Source organism: Eublepharis macularius, chromosome 11, assembly GCF_028583425.1.
Source record: "Eublepharis macularius isolate TG4126 chromosome 11, MPM_Emac_v1.0, whole genome shotgun sequence".
Lineage (NCBI taxonomy): Eukaryota > Metazoa > Chordata > Lepidosauria > Squamata > Eublepharidae > Eublepharis > Eublepharis macularius.
The window spans coordinates 80,307,849-80,333,207 of record NC_072800.1 but is presented as its reverse complement, the minus strand read 5'-3'; the positions used below and the strand labels follow the sequence as shown (position 1 = coordinate 80,333,207).

The 25,359-nt window shown below is 41.0% G+C and overlaps 1 protein-coding gene across 3 annotated transcripts in view; it reads left to right on the top strand.

Moving 5' to 3' along the window:
* Positions 1-216: 216 nt before the first annotated feature.
* Positions 217-25,359, top strand: part of DYNC2I1 (dynein 2 intermediate chain 1) — a 41,354-nt gene continuing 16,211 nt past the window's right edge. Inside the window, exons 1-11 of one of the 3 annotated variants that reach the window (XM_054992170.1) lie at positions 217-313; positions 3,356-3,409; positions 4,658-4,802; positions 6,818-6,870; positions 9,409-9,732; positions 11,686-11,753; positions 15,288-15,345; positions 18,663-18,746; positions 19,196-19,439; positions 21,255-21,357; positions 23,972-24,101. In XM_054992170.1, the coding sequence (XP_054848145.1) occupies positions 299-313; positions 3,356-3,409; positions 4,658-4,802; positions 6,818-6,870; positions 9,409-9,732; positions 11,686-11,753; positions 15,288-15,345; positions 18,663-18,746; positions 19,196-19,439; positions 21,255-21,357; positions 23,972-24,101 (1,278 nt within the window). In that variant the 5' untranslated portion in view covers positions 217-298. Of the gene's footprint in view, positions 314-3,355; positions 3,410-4,657; positions 5,097-6,817; positions 6,871-9,408; positions 9,733-11,685; positions 11,754-15,287; positions 15,346-15,421; positions 15,509-18,662; positions 18,747-19,195; positions 19,440-21,254; positions 21,358-23,971; positions 24,102-25,359 lie in introns of those variants that run through there. The other 2 variants (XM_054992169.1, XM_054992171.1) reach the window with 2 other exon arrangements.

The following is a 25,359-nucleotide window of genomic DNA, read 5'->3' as shown; positions in this document are numbered from 1 at the left end:
AATTTGATGGAAATTTCCTACTGCCATTCTCCCGCTTCCCGAAACTACAAACAGCTTGCCTTCATTTCCCATAACCCTTTGTAATCAAACGTCCCACCCCCACAACCCTATTTTTCACACGATTGGTCGGCGGGATCTATTCTTTTGGCCAATCAGCGATGATCTCGTATTACCTCGCTGTTGCTAGGCAGAATTCCATGCGGTTGCCTAGGTTTCCTAACCTAGCTGCGGCCTGCAGATTTTAGAGTCCGAGATGAAGCCATAGCGACTTGGAGATGCTGGACTTTGGGGTGCCGCTATGGAAGGTGATAAGGTAAGTGGCCTTGGCGAGGACAGGGGACAAGACAGTGGTGTCAATCTTGTACCGGTCTCGCCCAACCAGGTTGTCGGACGATTGTCAACTCTGGCTCGGATAATGCCTGGAAATTAGGGGATGGGATGTAGAGGGCAGAGTTTTGGGAGGGGTGGGAGCTCCGCGGGGATGTGATACCGTAGAGGCCAAGCCCCGTCCAGCTGCCATTTCCTCCAGGAGACCTGATCTCTGAAGTTTGGCAATCACTGGTAATTCCGGGAGAACCCCAGGCCCCGCCTAGAGGTTGGCAACCGGTTGCTTTTAGGCAGATCCAGGACGATTGCTATTTCCCTGTACCATAGGCAGGCAATTGCTGTTTAAGTCTCAAGCATATAAGCCCTGTTGAGCTCCATGGGACTGTCTTCTGAGTAAATGAGCACGGATTGCACTGCAGGGCGGAATTCCTAGGCACGCTTACTTGGGAATAAGTTCCAGGCAATCTTCCAAGTAATCATACAGAGGCTTCGGCTACAGAGGGCTGCCATCCTGTGCTTGCGAGTAAGCCCTGACACCACCACTTGAACTCAGTGGTGTTGGCTTCCAAGTAAGTATATGAAGCATGCTGAGGTTGTAAAGTGCATTGTGCGATGCACCATGCTCCTATGTACCCTTTCAGGGCATGAAAGTCCCAGTGTGTTTAGTAAGGTTTACTTTCACATGAAGTGTGCTTGGAATTCATAGAATCATAGGATTAGAAGGTACCTCCAGGGTCATTTAGTCCAACCCCCTGCACAATGCAGGAAATTCACAACTACCTCCCTCCCACACACCCCTGATTCCTCAAAGTTGCCACTGCATGTATCAGAGCGCAGTCAGAGGAATGATCATTTCACCCATAAGTGTGCACTGGAAGGATGGCAGAAGTGTACGGTACTTGGTTCACAAGCATCATTGTGAGCGTGGCATGGTAGCGAAAGGATTCAGATGAGTAATTGATCTGCATTGAATAAGCTTGAGTGTGCTCCTCTAGTGCTGCAGCAACCCACCCATTACTGTACGCTTTCCTGTCACTCCTCTACATCTCTGAACTTCTGTTGCTGTCATTTCTTAAACCTGTCTTTGTACTTCCTTCTCCTAATCTCTCTCTACCAAACAGAGCCAGCTTGATGTAGTTGTTAGACAAGGCTCTAGAAGAGTCAGGTTCAAATCTTCTGCTCTGCTGTAAAGCTCAATGAGTAGCCCTGGGTCATTCACACTCTCTCAGCCTAGGCTACTTGACAGGGTGGTTGTGGGGCTGAAATGGAGGAGTGCTGAACCATGTGTGACTCCTTGCAGGAAGGGCAAGATAGAAGTATACTGTCCATTTTCTAGAGGAAGTTTCGCTTTTTCCCCCCTGGAGAACCATCGAGAAAAATAAGGAATCATCTTAAATTTGCATGCAAAAATTGATATGTAAATAATCATTTTAAAACTTTTTGTGTATAACCATTTTGGGGTGCTGTCTTCCATTCAAGGTCATCTTCCTTTCAGATAAATATGGTAAAGAAAATGTCTGGTCGTGGGCTTGGCAGACCATAGTTTGGCCCTTGAAACTCAACTTCTAATTTCTCAGATTCCAGTCTCATTTGTGGGACAGAATTAATTCAATTTATTTAGTAAATAAATAAAACTTTGCCCCTCAAATGCTGCACTGGGGACAGGGAAACCCCTGATTTCCTGTTTAGGTTGACTAACATAGTTGTTTGTTGTTGTACCCCATTCCTTGGATTTTCCTAAATTACTTTTTGTGCTGTTCCTCTAACCATGCAGCTTAGTCCTAAGCAAGTTTACTTGAAAGTATTTTCCACTAAATGCAGTGGATCTGATGCCATATAAATATTCAGAGGATTGTAGTTGAATAATTGCTTTGAGTAGCGGAGAGTCGATAGTTTTATGTTCTTTGCTTTTAAAAAACTTTTAGATAAACTAATCACCGCTAAAAGAAAAAAAAATCTGGCTTTTAGTGGATTTGGTCCCATAAAGTACACAGGCTTAAACCTTGGTTGTAGGTTAGTCTATTTTTCTAGTTCAGCACTGCCAGACATTAATTGAAGAATTAAATTAAAAATCTGTTGTTCTTATTTTTATTAGGGATAAAGGCTTAGGGATAAAGGCTTTCCTACACTGATTAACTTGTTGCCTTAAACAGATATGTTTGCATGTGTTATTCTGTCTTCTCCCCCTGTTTGGCAGTCCCAGCCCAACTGCATTATTTTGTCTTCGCCATTTGATTCAAACATTATACTATCTTGCGATCCACTTACAGATTAGCTGATGTTACCTTGTTTTGAAATCTGCCTGCTGATCGACAGAAAAGGTTTTTTTTATTGTAATCCACCTTGGGTCCCACTGAGAATGGTGGACTATAAATGAAAGTAATAAATAAATATTGGATGAAACATTGAACAATTCATGTTTTCACACCAGCAGCTTTTAAATTTGGGCTGCTTAATGCACAACGCTTGTCTTATGTCCTACACTTTTGTGTAGGAAAAAAAGTATATGCCACTATATTTGACTATACAGCGAACATAAGAAGAGACCTGACGGTTCAGACAGATGGTCTTTGTAGTCCAGCATCCTGTTTGACACAGTGGACAGATAGTTGCCCTGGGTAGCCAACAAGCCAAGCCCCTCCTCAGTGAAACAGAAACTGGTATGATCTTTACACATGGCACTTTTCCCTATATGCATGTAGGAAAGATGCGATATGAGATGCAGCTCTTAATAACAGTCAGAAGAGAGATGGATACAAGTAACCCACCCTGTCTTGTTCCATTGACTTCACTGAGGTAAACGAGATCCAGTTGTTTGAAGTTCACACTAGAGCTTGATGCAAGCCCTCTTCCTTTAATCTCACAAATCGGGACTTCAGGTTTTCTCCCCTCCCCCCAGTGCTGCTAGCACTATAGGATAAGGGCCAATGCAGATGTGGGTAAATTGCTGTTACAGGCCCAGATGCTCAAAGGACAATGTGTGAATAGTCCCCACCCAGTTTAAGAAATATCTATATTCCTTTTCTAGAGAAGAACCAGAGAAGACACTTGGAAATCAGATGAACTAAAGAAGCATCTTAGGGTAATATTTATAAAATACTTGATTGATATCGTTCTTCTATTGATATTTTATTGTGAACTTAATGACTAGGGTCCAAACAGCTACATTTTAGGTGCACACAGACAAAAACTTAGGTGTTCACAATGGACTTTTGACAGTGTTCTGAGAATAGTACATTCCTATCCTCAATAGGAAAGTTCTTTTTTAATTCACTATATTTCCGAATCAGCTGGCCCATGTAGCATGGGTGTTTGCCAGTCAATAAATACAAAGATCCCCTGGATGTGTCGGACTTGTAGAACAGTTCTTTGAAGCTTAACCAAATAATGTTATACATTCATCTCAACCCCCCCCCCCCGGGTTTAATGTTATAGATTAGTATTCAAAGATACCCAGATCCATTGGAATTTTAGATTAAAATCTGAAATTGCCTCTTTTAAGTGCCTTCAGAAGAGAATATTCATAAAAGATTTTCAGCACTATTCTAAGCAAAATTACTCATGCTGAAATAGAAATGAAATGCTTGCTGTAGATCAAGGTTAGCAAACAGGTGGTCATATCCTTACCTTCCACCTAAGCTACTTTATCTGGCCTCTGGTGGCTCTTCCACATTTTAATTAAGGTGTGTTAAAAACTCTTGTTCCTAATTTTCGCTTGTAAGAAAAAAGAAACATTGAGGTTATTACATTACTCTTGCACGTTCTGGAAAGGTAATTCCCTGTCTCTTGAAGAGATCTTTCAGGAAGCAGGTATTCCTTGGTCACCTTCTCCAAATGGTGACCTTATAGTGTCCAAGCATCTGTGTTCCACAGCTGTGAAGGCTCATTCCCAGTCAATGCCAATTTTAATATAGATCCTGACTTTAATGGAAGGCCATAAATTATCTCGGCTTTCATATCAGAGTTTGAAAAATACAGTGGCCTTCAAGAATGCAGAAATTGGCCATTTCTGTTATAAAATAAATCTGAGCACTGGCTGATTCCACACACGTTGAATAATGCACTTTCAATGCACTTTATCAATCATTTGAGATGGATTTTTTGTTCCGCACATGAAAAAATCCGTTTCAAATGATCTATAAAGAGGATTGGAAGTGCATTATTCAACGTGTGCGGAATCAGTTAAAGGTCTATTGCACACTAAGCAATCCTAGGATTTAGAGCTTCCATTGTTTGTGGATCTCAGCCATAATTTGCAAAAGGTGATGTTTGGAAAATGAGAAGTAGTATACAAGCATTAGTTATTATTGTTCCTGGTTTCATTTTTCAGGGATCTCGATCAAATAGTCAGTCTGATGACAGTAGACATCGAGAGAGAAAACTGCAAGAAAGAGATGGCCGTGATATTGATGACTACAAATTTTCTTTGCACAAAGAACCAGACAAGGACAGAGTAAAATCAAAAGAAAAAACAGGTGAAAAGGCAAGGTTTAAATCAAGCGAAAAGCATAGGGAAGAACGGAAAGAGAGAGGAAGAGAAAGAGATCATCCTAGAGAACGAGAGAGAGAAAAGGCTAAGGCTACTCACGACAGACACACCAAAGAAGAAAAACATAGTGCTGGAAAAGGTGGAGAGCAATACAGTGGAAGAGAAAGAGAGAGGAAGCATAGGAAAGATGATCGTAATCATACACATGTGCAAAATATGGTGGACATTTATGGGGAAAGGAATAAAGAACACCACAGAAGACGAGACAGTGATTATGGAGGTGGGCTGATTTGTGCACTGTATGCATTTTGAAATAACCTTCCTAAAATTAAGAAGAACGCCACAATTGGTATTTTGTTTGACTATTTTCATTAAACGTGTGATTAGAGGCTGCTCTGGGCTTTAGGGTTTTTTTTCTTTTCATCTTCTTTTTGAATGCAGTCTGCCTACAGTAAGATGGCAGATTCAATAAATAAGGGTGTTCTTAACCTTACTTTTGTTTTTTTATTTTATTTACTTATTTTATTTTTTTATTTTACTTCATTTATACTCCATCTTTCTCCTCAAGGTAAAAGGTAAAGGTAGTCCCCTGTGCAATTACTGACCCATGGGGGGACATCACATCACATTTTCTTGGCAGACTTTTGTTACAGGGTGGTTTGCCATTGCCTTCCCCAGTCATCTACACTTTACCTCCAGGAAACTGGGTACTCATTTTACCGACCTCGGAAGGGTGGAAGGCTGAGTCAACCTTGAGCTGGCTACCTGAACCCAGCTTCTGCCAGGATCAAACTCAGGTAGTGAGCAGAGCTTGGGCTGCAGTACTGCAGCTTACCACTCAGGGGACCCAAAGCAGCTTACGTCATTCTCCTCCATTTTTTTCCTCACAACAACCCTATGAGCTAGGTTAGGCTGAGAGTATGTGGCTAGGCTAAGGTCACCCAGCGAGCTTACATGGCAGAGCATGGAACTGAACCTGGGTCACCCAGATCCGAGTCAATCACTCTAGCCATATATGCACTGGCTCTCAGTTCCTTGATGTTCCCATTTCTACTTTCAATGGAATCTGTCATTACTCCTGTGGGGCATTCTCCCTAATTTTTGGTGTGTTCTTTTGCAATTTTCTCTGCATATGCATTCAGAAAGCCAGTTTTATGGCTTTTCACGAAGGCCAGTCAGCCACAATGTCCTTAGATAGCATTGCCCTTCTAGAGGTATGTTTCTTTCCCATGTTCTAATGCATATAAAACATACAAAAGGGATTGAATTGGAAGACAGATTAGATACTTGAAGTGAAATCTAAGAAATGAGCTAGTCTTAAAGGGAAATTAGACTGGTTTATATACTGTTTTTTCTAAGTTTTCAGCAATTCCTCACCCCAAGTATGATACATAATGCAATCCTAATCAGAGGCCTTTCTGTTGAAGTCAGTGGGCTTAGAAGGAAGTAACTCTGTTTAGGATTGCACTATTAACTTAGCTTTTATATAGAATGTGTGGATATATTCCTGTAAAATATGTTTGAAATTCTTATAACAAGCCTAAGGGTTTTCTTGCAAAACTGGACATACGCATAGACTATAAGATAGTGGCAGGGTGATCTTTTTTTAAAAAAAAATTTATTGGATGGGTTAACATACATTCCACCAGTCATATTACAACATACTTTCCCATTATGTTGATATATATGTAGCCCACCCATGGCAGGGTGATTTTACCTGTATACCAGGGCCCTAGTTGGGGTTGGTGGTGCTGAGAGCCAGTGGGGGTGATAGGAAATACTGATGGTGGAAAATAGGGTAAAGTCAAAACAAAAATGCAGTCCATTTTTTAATTATGTAATTTGTGTGCTGTATTCTTGCTTGGAGTGTGTTAGGTGGAAATAAAGGGGGGCGCATTCTTGACTTTTGCCTAGCACCTCAAAATCACTAAGAACCACCTATATAATGATACTCCAGTGGTCTCAAGATTTATTAATTTTATTGATTGGATTATATTTTAGATCATTCAAAAGCGAGAGGTGAAGAAAAAGAAAGAAGACATTCAGAGACAAAGGTAAGAGAAGGAAAGACATTGGCGGGCGTTACACAGCAACAGAAGATAAAAGTGAGAGGCAGCTAATAAATAGATTAGGCAAAATCTCCAGTGTCAATGGAAGTATCATCCCAGTAGGTAATCCCATTCTGTCACATTTAAACACAATTCATTTGCTGTATTTTTTGGGAATGCAGCAACCATGTCAACATGAAAACATATCAATTTTGCACAAAACTCAAAGTACACACTCCTCAGAACGCAATGGCATTTCATGAACATTGTCTAGAACGTATCACCAGCTATTATTATCATTGGTATTGTGATTATTAGACTTTTTGTACAATTTAGCTGCCTATGAATTAATGCAAGAGCTTGAAAATGTCTTCAAAAGAATAAAATTTGTTCTTCAGGATAGAGTTGGGCACAAACCAGGAAAAAACCGAACTGTGTGGTTCGTGGTTTGTCCCGTTTCATGAACCATGAACTTTCACGAACTTGCCCTAGTTTGCGAACCGGTTCGTGGTGTGTGAGGTTTAAATACCCTTTTCCATGCTGCTGCGAAGCAGAATGGAAAGGAGCATTTCACCCCCACCAGTTTGTATCAGCTGCTTGTCGGGGAGATCCCCGACAACCAGCTGATCCGGGGGTTTAAATGCCCCTTTCTGTGCTGCTTCGCAGCGGCAGGGAAAGGGGCATTCCCCCCACTGGCTTGGGTCAGCTGCTTGTCGGGGAGATCCCCAACAAGCAGCTGATCCGGGGGTTTAAATACCCCTTTCTGTGCTGCTTTGCAGCGGCAGAGAAAGGGGCATTTTACCCCCACAGGCTTGGATCAGCTGCTTGTTGGGGAGATCCCTGAAAAGCAGCTGATTGGGCAGTGAAATGCCTCTTTCCCTGCTGCTTTGCAGTGACACAGAAAGGGGCATTTCCCCCCCTGCAGGCTTGGATCAGCTGCTTCACGGGGAGATCCCCGACAAGCAGCTGATCCAGGGGTTTAAATGCCCCTTCTGTGCTGCTTTGTAGCAGCAGGGAAAGGGGCATTTCACCCCCCACCAGCTTGGATCAGCTGCTTGTCAGGGAGATCCCTGGCAAGCAGCTGATCTGGGGGTTAAATGCTACTTTCTGTGTTGCTTCACAGCAGAAAGGAAAGGAGCATTCCCCCCACCGGCTTGGATCAGCTGCTTTTAGGGGATCTCTCCGACAAGCAGCTGATCCGGGGTTTAAATGCCCCTTTCTGTGCTGCTTCGCAGTGGCAGTGAAAGGGGCATATCACCCCTGCAGGCTTGGATCAGCTGCTTGTTGGGGAGATTCCCCGACAAGCAGCTGATCAGAGGATGAAATGACCTTTTCCCTGCCGCTTCGCATCAGTACGGAAAGGGGCATTTAAACCCTCCAATCAGCTGCTTGTCGGGGATCTCCCTGACAAACAGCTGATTGGGGGGGTTTAAATGCCCCTTTCCATGCCACTTTGCAGCTGCACAGAAAGGGGTATTGGGCTTTTACATGAACCAAACAAACTGGCAGACCAGTTCGTGGAAGTTCATGGAAAATAGGCTTCCACGAACCACTGGTTTGCGAAGCACGAATCGGCCCAGTTCGTGTCAAACTTTAGTTCATCTTGCAGTTCGTGCCTATCTTTACTTCAGGATATTGGCCTTAGCCTTCAAAAATTATGGAAGATCACAGGCCGTATTGAAATTTGTATATTGAAACCATCAGAATACCCATATTGTAAATTAGAAGGGTTTTGTTTTGTAAGAACAAACTAATGAAAATGGACAAGACACAAAGCTTTTTTATTTTTAATTTTTTTAAAAATGACGTATCTGTGAACTGTAGACATTTTGCTAGGCTGGGCCATCAGGAGAGTATTTGCATGTTGTGACATCATCTCACCGCCCTCTTTTGCTGAATAGAATGAGCAGAGCCCTGGATGGCTTGAGAAGAGCTGAGCTGTCCCCACTGCTATTACACAGACATTTCTAAATTCTATAAATAAAATAAGTTCAGATTTGATGACAACATACTAAATATGTTTCAATTTTCCCTAAAAAGGTTGTGCTGGTGGGGGGTTCCACAGCTTCAAAATTTCCAGTAATTTTATTATCTCTATCAGTAGTCAAGATAAGAAGGGCTTTCCCTCCTTGTCTGCTACTTTCCAGATCAAAGAGGTATAGAACCTCCTTGTGGTATCCAGACTACTAGGCAACTGGTTCCATAAGTTCTATGCATCTTTATTATCATTTCTGAGAGCTGCTGTAGCATAGCGGTTAAGTTGTTGGGTTGTGAATCAGCACTCTGCTGGTTTGAATCTCACGACTGCCATGAACTCAGTAGGTGACTTTGGGTAATCCACTCCTCTTAGCCCAGCTCCCCAGCTGTGTTGTGGGGATAATAACAACATTGACTTTGTTCACTGCTCTGAGTGGGGCACTAATCTGTCTAGAATAGCAATGTATAAACACAGTGTTTTGTTGTTGCTATACATCAATCTTTCTGATCCAAATGTTTTGGATCATGTTTAAAACCGTTTCATGTTTAAAACCGTTTCTTTTGCAGAATGGGGAGGCCAAGAACTTTGTGAGTGAGATTTCAAAACACAGAGATGAAGAATGCGAACACAGACACAAGTCACACAAGGAGCATGACCCTGACAAAGACAGGAAGAAAAGGCACAGGGAGAGGAAAGAGTGGGAACGCTCGATGGTGGAAGGAAAAGAGAAGCAGTTGAAAGAAAGAAGTCTTACGGCTGACAAGGATGGGGAAGAAGGCCACGCACCCAAAGTACATAAGGAGCGACCCCTTCACGAAGACAGACGTTATAGAGAGAGCAGTGAAAGGCAACAGAAAGAAAACAGTGACATGAAGAAAAGAGACCACAAGGTTTGTGTTTCATTGTCTTTAGATCTGTAGCATTGCCAAGAGAAGTTTTAGTCAGGAACTTTATCATTTTGCCTAGAACACAGTTTTCTAGAGGAAGAAATTTATTACAGTCTCACTTTTGCTTAGGCGAGGAAATAGAAAGATACTGTGACTTGAATAAAAAAGTATTACATGACATTTTTTCCCAAAGAGCAATTATTAGTTAAAATGTATTTTGATGAGGTCACTGATGATTAATGTTTTATTTTATCAATCATGTTTATATCCCATTCTTCCTCTGTTGGGCTTACTTATTTATTATTTCTTTATGTCATTTATAGTCTGCCTTTTTCACTGAGACTGAAGGCAGAGTACACAGTGTGAGATTAGTACAGTCAATATCAAGAACATTTCCATAAACAATGCCATAGGGTAAATAGATAAAAGTACACAAAGACGTAACATTAGCAGGAATCCACTACAACATAGTGGTGAAGTCTGTGGTTCCTAACTCATTAGCAGATCATCTGAGATCCCCTCCCTACAATACAGCCCTCTGAGTAAAAAATCTTTTTGAATCATTCGGTTTTGCATCATTTGCGGAAAGCCAGGAGAGTGGGGGCTCTCCTGACCTCCTCAGACAGACCATTCTACAGGGTAGGGCCCTCTACAGAGAAAGCCCGTGTACGGGCTGCTGTTGATTTTGCCGATGTGCAGGATGGCATCTGCAGGAGACCCTGTTTGGAAGAGCGAAGCTGCGGTGGAGTAGCATATGGAGGGAGGCAGCCCCATAGGTATGCTGGACCAAGGCCGTGAAGAGCTTTGTAAGTGATAGCCAATACCTTGAACTGAGCACGGCAACTAATGGGTAGCCAATGAAGTGACTGCAGGAAGGGAATGATGTTCATGCTCCTGTTCGCTCCTGATAATGGTTGAGCCGCAGCATTTTGCACTAATTGGAGTTTCCTAGTTAGTTTAGATGGGAGACCTGTGTATAGGGCATTAAATAGTAAAGTCTTGATGTTACCATATCATGGATCCAGGTGGCCAGATCGGCTGTGTCGAGATAAGAAGCCATTTTCCAGGCTATGGAGAGGTTGTAGAAAGCATTTTTTTGCGGCTGCCTTAACTTGGTTTTCTAGTAATAGCGCTGAATCCAGTAGAATTCCAAGGTTCTCAACCACGTCTGCAAGGGTCAGACGAACTCCATCAAAAGTGGGGAGTACAGTGTCCTTCGGGACCTCTGCCTTCCCAACAAGCATCACTTCTGTCTTGTCTGGGTTCAGTTGATCCAGTTAGGAAGCAGCAGCTCTTGATAAGAACCAGAAAAATGAATATCAGAGTATAAATAATCAAACGACTCATAAGTCTCTCAGAGGTTACTGGTCACATATGTTTAAAGCACACTTTCCCTTGTAGTTGAAGTACTGATGTAAACTCACTTAACAGCCCGAGCCTGTGTGTGTCTACTTGGAAATAAATCTGATTGCATTCAGTGGGCCTTGCTCCCTAGTAAGCATGTATGGAAGTGCAGCCACTATCTAGCATGAGGGCTGTGTCATGATACAGCACTCAGCTGCATGTTTCATTTATTCATAATCTTCTGCACACATGCAAGATCCACATCAGAAGAGGAGCATGTGGTAAGCCACTTTTGGTTTCCATTTGGGAGAAAAATGGAATTTGTGAGTACTGTTGTTTGCTTTTCTCACCTAGAATTTGTATTTTAGTTATTTATTATTATAATTATTACGTCTTTATTATTATCTTTTCACTGCTTTCTAAGCCACCTTGAGAATTTGGCAGGCAGGGTGTACATCATTTCATTATATATAATAAACATTTTTGTCTACTACAAAAATCAAGATATCTGTGTTAAATATTTTGATATAAGGAGACCCTCTTGTTTGCTTCCCTCAGATAGGAAGATATTGAATACAGCAAATGATTGTAATTGTAAAAATTATTTTTCAGCATAGGGAACACAGAAGCCAAGGGAGAAGCTCAAAGCATGAAGGTGAAACTGACTATCTACATGAAAGGTATGCTGTATTTAAATACTTCATATTATTTATACTTATTTAGAAATGTGTCTCCATTGTCCAGAGCAGCAAAGGAGGAGGATATGTCTATCAAAGGCTGTTAGTCATTATTACTAAAGGAAACCACCATTATTAATAGCAGTAAACCCCTGAATTCCAGTGCTAGGAGGCCGCTTCAGGGGAAGGCCTTGGTCTTCATGTCTTGTTGGCCCCCTCCAGGGCAACTGATTGGCTGGTGTATGAAAAAAGAAGCTGGACTAGATAAACCGTTAGTCTGATCCAGAAGGCTGTACTTATGTCTGTATCTGTTATTTCTTGAAATGTTCCAACATAACTATTGTGGTAGATGTTCCAAAGGAACATAACTGGACATTCAGTGCAATCCTAAGAAGAGTTACTCCAGTTTCAATGGGCTTAGATTGGTGCAGAGTGTTAAGCTGCAGAACTGCAGCCCAAGCTCAGCTCACACAACCTGAGTTGGATCCTGGCTGAGGCTGGGTTCAGGTAGCTGGCTCAGGGTTGATTCAGCCTTCCATCTTTCTGAGGTCGATAAAATGAGTACCCAGTTTCCTGGGAGTAAAGTGTAGATGACTGGGGAAGGCAATGGCAAACCACCTCGTAACAAAAAGTCTGCCAAGAAAACATCGTGATGCGACGTCCCCCCATGGGTTAGTAATGACTCAGTGCTTGCACAGGGGGACTATCTTTACCTTTACATTGGAGTAACCCTTTTTAGGATTGCATTGATTGTAATGTAAGGTGGTTTGGAACTCTGCTGACGAGCGATATCACCAAAGTTCATAAGTAACTGATTTGGAATATGAAGTTGTTAGCTTCGTGATGCACTTGCATATTTTGATTTGAGTATCATTTTTGTAAAAGCTCTTAGGTTCAGAATGTAAAAATTATCATAGGGTTTTCTAGACTACTTTTTGGGCACACAAGCTTAAATTTTTAAATGTTAACTCTTTACAGGGAAGTGGGCCTTTTGTTCAGCTTATAATTTTTTGCTCACACTGGACCACTAGAGTTGCCAACAGGCCTGGAGAAAAAAATGTCATTTTAATGTATAGAATGCTTAATGTGTGTTTAGTATGTGGAAATGGACAGCTGAAGCTTTTCATGGCGTGGAAGTAACTAACATAACCTGGTAAACAACATCCTAATAAGGCTCTGTTAAAGAGACTAGACAATTTTCTCCAAGCCGTCGGCAGTCGTGTTGACCACTGTAGCAAGAAAGGCTGAAAATGTAGAGTTGTGCTCTAGTGCAGATTAAAAAAAAATAAAGTCACAAAAATGTAATTTTTTAAAATCCCTCTTTACTAGAAGAAACAAATTTTCTTCCTGTGTATTTTTCTTACCTTCATCCTCATCATGACAGCACTCCAGTGCAGAGGAAAAAATAAAAAATAGCATTTTAATAATCAAAGGTGCCTATCCAGAAGAAACCAGGATTCTTTAGTGGTATTCTCAGGGGACTATTCCCATCTGCCAGGCCCCATTGGCTCATATGCACCAACATAATATTGGCAAAAGAGATCGCTTGGGAAAAGGTGAGGTTTTCTCTGAGCATTCTCCCAGAAAATGTGTTAGTACTGAGCCTATTACAAATTGAGCAGAGAGGAGTTTGCTAATTCTGACAAAGAATGGATTTCTTTATGTGAGAGAGCCACAGATCACATGTCCTTTTAGTTATAATGGAAGCAGGAAGAGATGAAGCTCTCCTGTTCTCTCTCTTTCAAAATTTCCTTTTAAGGTCAAGATTCGAGTCCAGTAGCACCTTACAATCCAACTAGATTTCCAAGGCTTGAGCTTTTGATAGTCAAAGCTCCTTTAGTTGAAATCTGGTTGGTCTCTAAGGCATTACTGCACTTGAGTCTTGCTCTTCTACTGCAGACCAGTATGGCTAACGCCTGAATCTATCCCTTTAAGGTGTAAAGCAGTTCTGAGATATTTTGTTTCTTTGGAAACAATGTCTTTTTTTTAATATTTTATTTTAAATTTCCAAATCCAATAAACAAAGTTAACAAACAACTGCAAATGAACAAACAACCATATTCATATATATATAGATATACACTTGTCATTTCTATTGATTCTATACATAGTTTTGTACTAAAAGAAAGAAGAGAGATGGTGAATGATAAACGAATTTGCTAATTCAAAGAAAACTAAAGCTTTATAAACTTAGTAGCCATTTCTTCAGTCTTGTGCAACAAAGAATAAATGTTTAGGGGGTTGTTGATTAGTAATAGTTATAAATTCAATAAATGGTAACCATTTTGCTATAAAGTCAGTTTCTTTTGGGTAGTGTTCATTTTGATATAATCTATCATATATTTTTTCCTGAATGTAGTGATCCCATACTTTCTCTAGCCATTTTTCTGTTGAGGGTACCTTCTTTGATTTCCAGTTTAAGGCTATCAGATTCTTAGCTACCACTAAGAGGTTACTGATTAATTCTCTTCTAATTTGTGGAATTTCAATATTGTTCCATTGATTCAAAAATAAAATTTTGGGGTCAAAAGGGATTCTGTAACCTGTTATTTCTTTTATGAGATCCAATATATCATTCCAAAAAGTTTCTATTCAAGGACACCCCCACCAACAATGTGCGAATGTCCCTATATTACCGCAATCTTTCCAACAAAGTGGTGAGTTTGTTTTAGTTATCAATGAGAGTTTTTTTGGCGTTATATACCACCTATGGAGTATTTTGTAGGATTGGATCTGAGACGCGATTACTTTTGAGTTTAATAAGTTTGAAGTCCAGATTTCTCTCCATTGTTCTGGTGTGAATTCTGTTTTACAATCTAAATGCCAATTTGTTTGACATCTTAAGAGTTTAATTTGAGTTGAGGCTAAAAGGATGTTATGTAGCTTTGAGATTAATCCCTTTTGTTTGAGTGCTTTAGTATCCAGTAATAGTTCAAAATCAGTTGGATTTTTTTTAAAAAGTTTCCGTATTTTCAGTTGTTGTAACATATTTGAGAGTTGGAAGTAATTAAACCGATGTATTTTATGTTTTATTTTGTGTTCTATTTCTATTTTGCTTATGATTCCTTTATTTGTTGCTATATCGATTATGTGGGTCATATTTGATTGCAGCCACATTTCTTTAAAAGCTTTCGTTTGCCCTGGTGGGAACCAGTGTTGTTCTATAAAAGGTGAAAATCTTGATATTTTTGGCATAATTTTGTATCTGATTTGGTCCCGAGTGTTGATTATTGCTCCTAAGAAGGGGTTATTTATTTTATAAGGACGATCTTTTTTAGTGTTCCAAAATAAATTTTGTATTTTGTTGTGTTGGATTTCTGATTGTAATATAGTAATCCAGTCAAGAGCATCTGGTGAGATTAAAATTTGTAAAGTGTTAAACAATCTTGTGGCTGTTTGGTAAAGTTCCAAGTCGGGATAGTTAAAGCCTCCTTGTTGTTTGTTAAGTCTAAGCACTTTAAATGCAATTCTCGGTTGGGAAACAATGTCTTTTTGGTGCATGATCCTTTTCATTCGATCTATTTTTTTTCTTTATAGGAGTTCAAAAGAAAAAATAAAAAGCCAAGACAAGAGTGAAAAAGAAGACACAAGACAAGTGAGAGAGTTTTATTTTGGTGATACTAGAATGTCAGAAAATCACGGAGAAAGAAAATATACAAAGGAAAAAACAAAGCCGCAAAGAGAAAAAAAGGAGAAGTACTAATATGGGGCACGATCCTGCCAAAATTAAGCAGTTTTAGTCCTTGTTGATTTCAGAGGTAAGCGAGTGCTTACTTTCTGTCATTGACTTGAATCCAGCAGAACATTTCCAAAGGCGGAGGGAAAAGCATGACTTTCTCATGTCTCCCCTGCTCCCACTGTCTTAGACATCTTTACTTAGAGCGGAATAGCTCAGTATGGTGTCGTGTATCAATTAAAAATTGCTGTTTAGAAAGATAAATGTAATATATCCCAAACTAACAAATGGCCAAGGAGTACTTTGGAACAGACACCCGCTGAATACTGCTTGTAGCTGGGCATCTTCTCTGCAGCCTCTCAGAACTCAAACGACATGTCACCAAATCTTTCAGTGTGATTTTTAAGCCTTAAAAAGCAGCTGGACGAAAGCCCCCCGATTTGTTTCGATGCTGCTGCGATGTGGATTTTGCCCCTACACTCATTTTCTAGTATCCATCTATCCTCCCCTGATATTATGCCTTTAATAGCAGCTGGGGGTGGTGGTGTGATTTCCGCTCAGAAAACAGCGCATAGCAGAGGGTCAAACTCTGCCTTCCCTTAAAGCCACACCACTTCCTGCAGCTGCTTTTAAAGTATGTTGGGAGATCTGATTGCGGATTAGCAATATGTAATTTGATCTTAATGTTTAGTCATGAATGACGTTCTTTTACGTGTTAAGATTAGACATCAGGCTTTTATGGGGGTTGCTCCTGGCTCAGCCAGCCTTCCTGTATATGGGATCACAGTTTCTACAGAAATGCTACCATCTTTGAGCAGAAGAGGCAGGATTTCTTCATCAAAAACAATATACTCTTCTTTAGCTTGTCCTTTGAATTGTCAGCAAGTCTTGCCTACATTGTTTTGTCCTCCCAAATAGCATCTGCTGTTCGTTTAGCCAAGGTTTAACTGGTGCCACAATTAGTAAAATATACCTATTTACAGATCAGTTGTTGTGGATTAAAATTCCTTATCAGTATAATGCACAGTCGTCCTCAAAAGCACATAGCTACATGCCAGTGTCAAGCATGTTTTTCAATTTGGCAGGTAAATCCCCTGGAGCCAGATGACACATGTAACATATGCAGACTCCTGCTGTGTACAAAAATGAATGAACTTTCAAAAATTGTGCAGTTAATATAAGGTATAATTAGTCTAGGAATGGCCTTATTGTTAGAGGTGATTATTGTAGTGGGGTGGGACTTTCCAGATGACTTGTAAAAAAAAAATGGTAGTTTCCCAAGCGTGGCCACAATTTGCAGACCCCGGCAATGTAATAACCATCAGTACAAGCAACCCTGGTAAACTGCAAGCTTCTCACTGGCTGACTGCCATCTCATTTGATGGTGTGTATTGGCTCTGGGATGCTTCCAAAAAAGGACGGAAAAGGAGTGAAACGTTCCAGCAGTAAATCCCCAGTGGGCTATTACGGAGGCAGCAAATTAAAGTACTTCTTCATACCCTTCCTCTTCTATCTAACCATCCCTGAACCCCAGTACTAAATACACTAATCTGTAATTCCTTGAGGCTTGATTCTGATGCAGGCACTTAAGGCGGGCATGTTACTGTCTGCAGGCTTGCACCTTTGCACCTTAAAAGGATGATGCACGTCCTGGACAATAAGGTTTACTATTGAGAATTAAGCTTCTAATTAAGTTCCTGGCCACATTTTAATGATTTCCTCTTACAGATGTTTGTATATTGATGTATTAGCATCACAAAGACGTTAGCAAGGAGGGGCGTACTAAGAAAGGCAAACCACAAGCAAAGGCAAAACAAGAAAAAATGTTGCAGTGCTTTATTACTATGGGTTGATGAGCAGGAGGCCGGTCTTTCTTTGCCTTCTCCAGCAGCCCCCTAACACCATTGAAAGGCCTATGCTATAGGTTAAGGAAGACTCGTTGACCAAATAGCAGGGGGGTGGGGCTGCAGCGAGGACTCTGGATTGGGTGAAGTGGCCCTTCCGACCTTTTGTGCAAATGGAGACGTTCCTCCACCATGCATCGCAGGCCAGCAGAAGAGGGAGGTGGGAATGATTTTTGCTGATTCCCTTTCCAGCATGGCAGAGTGGTTTGAACGTTGGACTAGGATCTGGGAGACCCAAGTTCGAATCCCTGCTCTGCCATGGAAGCCCTTTGAGTGACCTTGGAACAGTCACACACGCTCAGCCTAACCTGCCTCACAGGGTTGTTGTTGGGCTAAAATGGAGGAGAGGAGGACAATGTAAACCACTTTGGGGCCCTACTGGGGAAGAAAGGTGAGATATAAATTAAGTAAATAAATAAAAATAGAGTCGCCTCTTATGCCTCAGGGCATTTTGTCTACAAGGCTCCCTCAACTGTAACTCACTCTATGTGGGGCTGCCCTTGAGCCTGACCTGGAGATTACAGCTGGTACAAAATGCAGCGGCACGTGTTATTATGAGAGTGCTAAATAAGGTGCATATAACACCGTTCTTACGCGAGCTGCATTGGTTGCCAGTGGAGTACCAGATTAGATTCAAGGTTCTGGTATTGACCTATAAGGCCCTGTGCAGACTGGGACCAGCGTATCTATGGGACTGTCTCTCCCCATATATTCCCCAGAGGACACTCCAGGGGACAAACAGCTGTTGGTGGTCCCTGGCCCCAAGGAGGCCCGCCTAGCCTCGACTACAGCCAGGGCCTTTTTGGTCCTGGCTCCCACCTGGTGGAATGCTCTTGTCTGCTGAAATCAGGGCCCGGCAGGACCTACTATCTTTTCGCCAGGCCTGCAAGACACAGTTGTTCCGCCAGGCATATGGCTGAGGCTGGGCCTCCGCCGGCCTGGAAAAAAGGGGTGTATAAATCTTAACCCTCCCTGTGATGGCTGTCCACCATCCTGTTTTAAATGTGTTGTTTTTAATGAACATGAATTTTTAATTGTATTTTTAATATATTGTTATCCGCCCTGAGCCCGCTCATGGGGAGGGTGGAATACAAATTTTAAATAAATAAATAAACTGCCCCCCAATCAGTTTTTCAGGGATCTTAGGGGGATGCTGGGCGGAAAAGAGGATGGGGAAATACCTGCTTTGTGGCTCGTAGGATCGAACCCAGAGTCATTTCCTTAAGAGCCCAGAACAGCCAAATAAGGTCTCCTACACAATAAATTCCATTAATGTTTTTAGTTGTACGGTTACATAACAATTTAATTCTACTGTTGCATCTTCCTTGCTAGGAACTGAGAAAGGACATCGCTAATCCCTCTGATTCTGATGCAGATTATGATAATTATTCAGTGAACTACGAGGAAGATTTCGAGGTGAGTGCGAACAGGCAGCCTTTCAAGAGGTCAGAGGGATGATACTAATGCTGCTGATCTAAAATGGATGAGAATAGAGGAATTTTAGTCTCTGTGATCTCAGAGCCATTTGTGAAGTCTGCATATAAGTGATGATGAATGCTGGAACAAAAAACAAAATACAGCCAATACCGTGGTGTGAACCCTTGTTGCTTCTTTCAAGCAGATCAAACGGATACTTCTTATAGGAGATAGTTGTCATCTCTTGAGGTTTCATTGTTGGTATGAAATCCGCATTTAAATAGATACAATAGAGGTAAATGGAAGGCAAAGAGGATTTGCAGATGTAGAATTGGCAGTGCAGTAGAGATCACTGACTTGCTTTTGTAGGACAATATCTGAAGTACCTCATTGGATTTAGCTGCTCATTTATGCTCTGAAAGAAGTAATTACTCTTGTTCTTATTGAAGGATTACGAAGATGATTTTGAAGACATGGGCGATGAAGATGAAGTTGAGAGCCAAGGGAATCGAGAGCGAGAAGAAGAAAAAGAGGCCGAAGAAAAAGTACAGAAAGTTCCTGTACTCAAGAACTCAGAAATAGAATTAATTCAGAAAGCGATTAATGCCGAAAATGAGAGAGTGAAGACCTTCCTCTCTGAGCAAAGGAAGAGTGAAATTCTTCCTGAAGAATGTGAAAAGGATCTTGGAATGGGTATGTGAAGAGGCAATTGCTTGTTTGTTTAAACAAAATTCCGTGCTGCCTCTCCACCCAAATATGGTCTCTAAGACAGCAAACACCAAACCATTAAAACATTTCAAACATTAAAACAGCGTTTAAAACACAAGTGTATAAACTCTTTAATACAACTAAATAAACATATAAACATATGCAAAAAATCTTCACCTGCTGGAAGAAGACAGTGATAGAGGGAGACAGATGAGGGAGTTCCAAAGTTTCGCTGCCACAACCAACAGGGCTAGTCTTCAAGGGCAGCCCCATGTAGAGCATATTGCAGTAATCTAATCTTGCTGTTACGAGGGCGTACACCACTGTGGCAGGATCTTTGCCACCCAGGAAGGGCAGCAGCTGCTCACCCTGGTCACGACGACTGCTACCTGTTTATTCAACCATAGGTCCAGGTCCAGCAGCACCTCTGAGTTACGAACCTGCCTCTTCAGGAGGAGTCAACCCCTCCAGAACAGGAGACATCAAACCTTCCCCCCACCAGTAGCACCTCCATTTTGTCAGGATTAAGTTTCACTTTGTTTGCCGTCATATTTAGATGCAAACAAATTTCTTGTACATCACATTGGATCCTGCAGATCTGTTCATCTGTCAGAGGCGCTGCTTTCTGGCAGAATAAGTCTTCTGAGTATCTTTCATCAGGGTAAAGCTGGAGGAGAGTGCCTCCACGAGTAGAACAGATCCATAGGATCCAACCCAAGTTGTACAACTTAAGGTCAAAGTCTAGTTCTAAATGTAGCTAAAAATAACAACGTTGATGGATGATGCAGGACCTTCAGTCATCATCAGAATCATATTCAGCTGTATCCATTGTTGGAAAGTTACAGCCTTCTCAAACTACACAAAATTCATATCCCATTTATCCCTTTTCTGTCAATGGCAGACCCTGTATGCAGCCCCCAGAACGTTGCAGGCCCTGCAGAAGACGTGTTCCCTGGGGGAGGTTTCTGCAGCTATACACTTTGGGAATTGTGGCTTTGACAGCTATCTTGAAATGCTTCCCAGGCTTAGTTACGTGTCAAGTCAAGAGTTGCTGCTGTTGTTGGAAGGCTACTAGTTTTCTTGGGTCAGCCCATTGGTAAGAAAGGGACAAATCTAGGAGGGCAAGTTGCTGCCATGATTCTCTGCTCAAGCCGTCTTTCCAGGCACAAGCTCTTCTTTTGTCTCTGTCCTGATAAGCTCAGCCTTCTTATCTCTACCGTCCAAAATCAATAGGGAACCCAATGCAAGGATTTTTCGTGTGCATTTTCATAGTACTCAATCAGTGAAATCCTAAGCAGAGTTAATCAATGGTCTTAAACTGGATTAACTCCTTTTAGGATTTTACTGAATGAGTTATTTGCCACTTGCATTCTTTATCTTCCTTAATTACACTATATCTTATTAGATGTTACCCCAACTGCTGGAACAGAATCTTGTATTTGAATGCTTTCCCATATCAAACATTCTGTGCATGTAGAACACTACCATACAGTGTGCAAGGCTATGCTAAAATTTTCCCCTGCCTTGCTACTTTTAAATGAGAAAGGGTTTTTGACACAGGCAAATGTTCAAACGTGGTCACACGCCATCTGTCTTAAGTGGTTTTATCCAGGAAGGATCTTAACTGTTGCTGATTTTACTCATTTAAATTGGCTTTTGAGCTATGATGCAAAGGTAGAATGAAGTTCCAGTGAAGTTTACAAGATTTATTTTCACATACTGTGTTTATCATTTGTATATTAGAGTATCCTGTTCTCTTTTTTAAAGATTTTGTTATATATTTTCTTAATAATCCAACAGAAAGACAAGATTCGCCCAGGAGAAGTCCTGCTTCTGGGAAGTTCATGGATTTCCAAACCGCCAAACATCGCCAAAGTATCAGAAAGGTTGCCAGTCAGCAGAAGTATGTAGTATTGAAATAGAATCACCACTGCATGTAACTATTGCAAGGTGGTTTTGCATGTAATATTTTAATTTTTGTAATGTAATGTAACAAAGTGCAATAAAGTGTTTTTATGTGGAATTTGTGTGTGCTAGGCATAAATTGATTGAATGCCACTCATCCAGTAGAAACAGAGATGCATGATTGCATGATTCTAGAATAACAGTTTTCTGCAGAGATGCCGGGGATGACATAAAAGACATTCTGGCCATTTCCATGGTGCATCATGCAGGGCATGGGACATAGAGTGATGTGATCATTTTGGAGACTCCCAATTTATATAATACAGGAACAGCCCACTAGATTGGATCAAATATCAATCTTGCATCCTATTTCCAACAATGACCAACTAGCTGCTTCCAGGAAGCCAAGGCTTGAAATTCCTGGTGAGTTGGCACTTTCTGGGGCATCTCATTGGCCAATGTGTGACATAGAATGCCGAACGAGATGGACCATTGGTCTGATCCAACACAAATGGTCTTGCGTTCTTATGAAGTCAGTAGTTCTTCTACACTGCCTGCTAGCAGCTGAGTGTTCAGTGCCATACTGCTTCTGAATATGGAGGTTGTCTTTATCCATCTTACATACTAATAACCAAGTGACCCTGATCTGAGGATACTTAAATCTAGAGATTGGAGTCGTGATCAGACAAGACAGATCTTCCTACACACCTGAAAAAATGCCCCAGGTCTGCAGAAAAATCTGAAATCTAAAAAAACAAACAAACCCAAATGATAAGGAATGCCTGTATCTTTAGCCAGATGCACTCAGTGGCAGTTGCTAGATAACCATAACAGTTCAGCCAGTATTCCAGGCTTGGTTTCTGTCCAGAAAAGGCAGGGGGAGGGCGCATGGCCCTTTCCAGGACTGTTTTGGTCTTTGAGGGAGGACTCGTTGGGATCAGACCCAGAAGCAGCTACCAGGCGACTTGATACCGCATGACTTGCATGATTCACCCAGGCCCAGCTGCTTGTTTCTGTTCAGCAAGAGGAAACAAAAGGAATAAACCACCATGATAACTGACTATAATAGATAATACAACAATGTAACTTATAATAACAATATGACAAGGTTATAATTAGAAGGTTACATAATTCTCCCCATTGTCCACATTCATTACATATAAATACTCCTAAGTACATTCATAATACAATACTTTATAACTATTTCCAAAGTCACTTTTAGTGCTTGTGTTTAACTCAAGGTTTTGCAGTTTGGGATTCATTGTAAAAGTGTTTTACACAATTTCATAAATTGTGTAAAGAAATTTTCTGTTGTCTGACTATGCATTAATTTACCAATGGCTGATCCAGAGTTCTCTTAATAAGGAAGAGGGAGAAAAAAATTCTCCCTATCCACTTTCTCTAAACTTTCATGCACCCTCTTGGTGGTCTTTCTTTCTAAACTGCATTGTATCACTATTTCTTTGATTTTTTTTCGACTGCTTCTCTCTAGTACCAGACAAAATTGTTTCATCATAGCTGCGCGTAGAAAAATTGAACATTTTCAGCCTTGACTGAGCCAGATCTAGTGCAGTATTAGGATATCACATGAACATTATTTTTGGGCAGGAGGATTTTCTTTCCAGCCTTTCTCTGCATATTCCTGTGACCATGTTCCCAAATATTGCTTTGAGTCACATCATTCCATTTTTCCTCAGGGTGTTGGCTATTTGGGATTGTACTTTTGTAAAACGTATTTAGAGCTACACCGTTTATCACATTTTAAAGTGTATATCTAAGATGTTTTCAGTATGCAGTTAAAAGTGTACATTTTTTGCAGAAGTGCATCTTGCGGCTTCTTGTGTGTGTGTGTGCGTTTTGTGCCATCAAGTCACCTCCGACCTATGGCGACCCTATGAAGGAAAGACCTCCACAATGTTCGATCTTTAACAGACTTGCTCAGATCCTGCAAACTGGAGGACGTGGCTTCTTTTATTGAGTCAAGCCATCTCGTTTTAGGTCTTCCTCTTTCCCTACTGCCTTCCATTTTTCCTCGCATCTTCTTGTAGAGTGTATTTGGGGGTGGGGGGCAGCAAATACATGTTGCTCCTGTATAATGGAGGAAGTAATAGCAGTTTCAACAACATGCAGAGTGCTGTAAAGTACACAGAAGTAAAAACATTTCCCAACCACAGAGAATGACCTTTACTTCATTCTCTTCATAGAAACATGCAAAGAACCCTGATGGATCAAACCCAGGTGTCCAAACAGATGCCCCTGGAAGGCCTGTAGGCAGGGCGCTGAAGCCAAAGTCTCTTCCAGTGGCTAGGCTACCCCCCAGCAGGTGCTATTCAGGGATATCTCTGATACTGAAAAATGGAAGCTCTATTTAGCCCTCGTGGACAATAGCCATCGATACTCTCCAGGCAACTCTCAAATCCCCTTTTCATCTATGAGAACAAAACGGCTTACTCAAAGCAAATGTGAATTTCTGACCCAAAAAGTTCCTTCAGTATATGTGTCTGGGTCCTGAAGAGCTTCCTTTAACGCTGATACTATGTCTAGACTCAATATGCCATCTGTCTGTATGATTTATGCTCATTTACATTTTGCTTTCTTGTAATGTTTTCAAGGAAACGTAGTTCCGAACTGCATCGCCTTATTGATCTGGACTTTTCAGTCAGCTTCTGTTTGTTGGATTTGCCTTCAGTGAGTGAATATGACATGTACATCCGGAACTTTGGGAAAATAAACACCAAGCAAGTAAGCACCCGACTTTAAAGAATACAGCATATTCATCCTCACTGCTTGCATTGTTTCTCTGGACAGTAATTTTTCTTCAGTTGGTTTCATTTGGCAATGGGTGTATCAACACTAGTGGTCTCGAGGCTATTGTTAATGTCCTTTGAATTTTCTGTGTGGAAAGAATGAGATATATGTTGCAGAAGAGAGAATACAATAATAAAATGCTGTTTGTCAATAGTAGTGCTTTTTAATGTAAGTTTTATAGCCATGAGAATCTTCAGCTAGTACAGTCCATGAAAAGGTAGATGCCTAGTAAATCTCATCAGGCATAATGTTCTAAATTATTAAAATAAAGGATCCTCCCTCTCCCATACCTATTTGAAATCCTTCCTCTTTCTTAGAAACCATAGTTTCCCCATTATCAACCTGATGGCAGATTATGGTTTGGCATCCAGGTGCCCAAGAGAGAGAAGGAGGGTGGAGCAGTAATCCAGGTGCACAAGACAGGGAAGAAAGTGGATGAATATTTGTCAGAGATGCTTTAGGCTGATCCTGCACTTTGCAGGGGGTTGGACTAGATGGTCTGTGTAGCCCCTTCCAACTCTATGATTCTATGATTCTATGAAGTGAGAGGGGTAATCTGGATGTGCAAGGAAATGGGATTTCACAGAGCGGAGGCTTTGGCTTGAATGACCAAACCGTGATAAGCTGTGTGTGTATGAACTAAGGCAGTGAAATTAAATCAACTTTAATCAATCATTTGTTTCACTGTGCTGTTCAATGGGTTAGGTGTACGCAACTCTAAATTCTGTCCAGAGGTTTATAGGAAACTATATTTCAAGTGAGTTTGCCTCTGCCTGTACTCTAGTGCCTTGACTGTTGGTGACTGGTGGGATGTTTGTGTTAGATACAGTGTTGCTTGTTGGCCATTTGGCTGCTGAGGAAATGCTGCAAAATCATGAAAAGTACCACTTCTAGCTATGATACAGGGGATAGTTCAGCGACGTCCAGGTTTCCATAGAACTCAGTCAAACAAAGTCAAGTTAATGTGCTTGATTCTAAACAAATATTTTTTAGTTCTTAAAATTGTACAAGTACTGTGTCAGGTTGTTGGGAATTGAGTTCCAGTATTTTGTTCCCAACATAGGTAGCAAAAATAAATATTATTGCTAAATTATAAACAAATGTAACAATAAAATTGAGTATGTTAAAGGTTATGTGAAATATGAAACAACTTGAGGTAGAGCAGATTTATGTTTCAAAGCGGAGTGCAGCT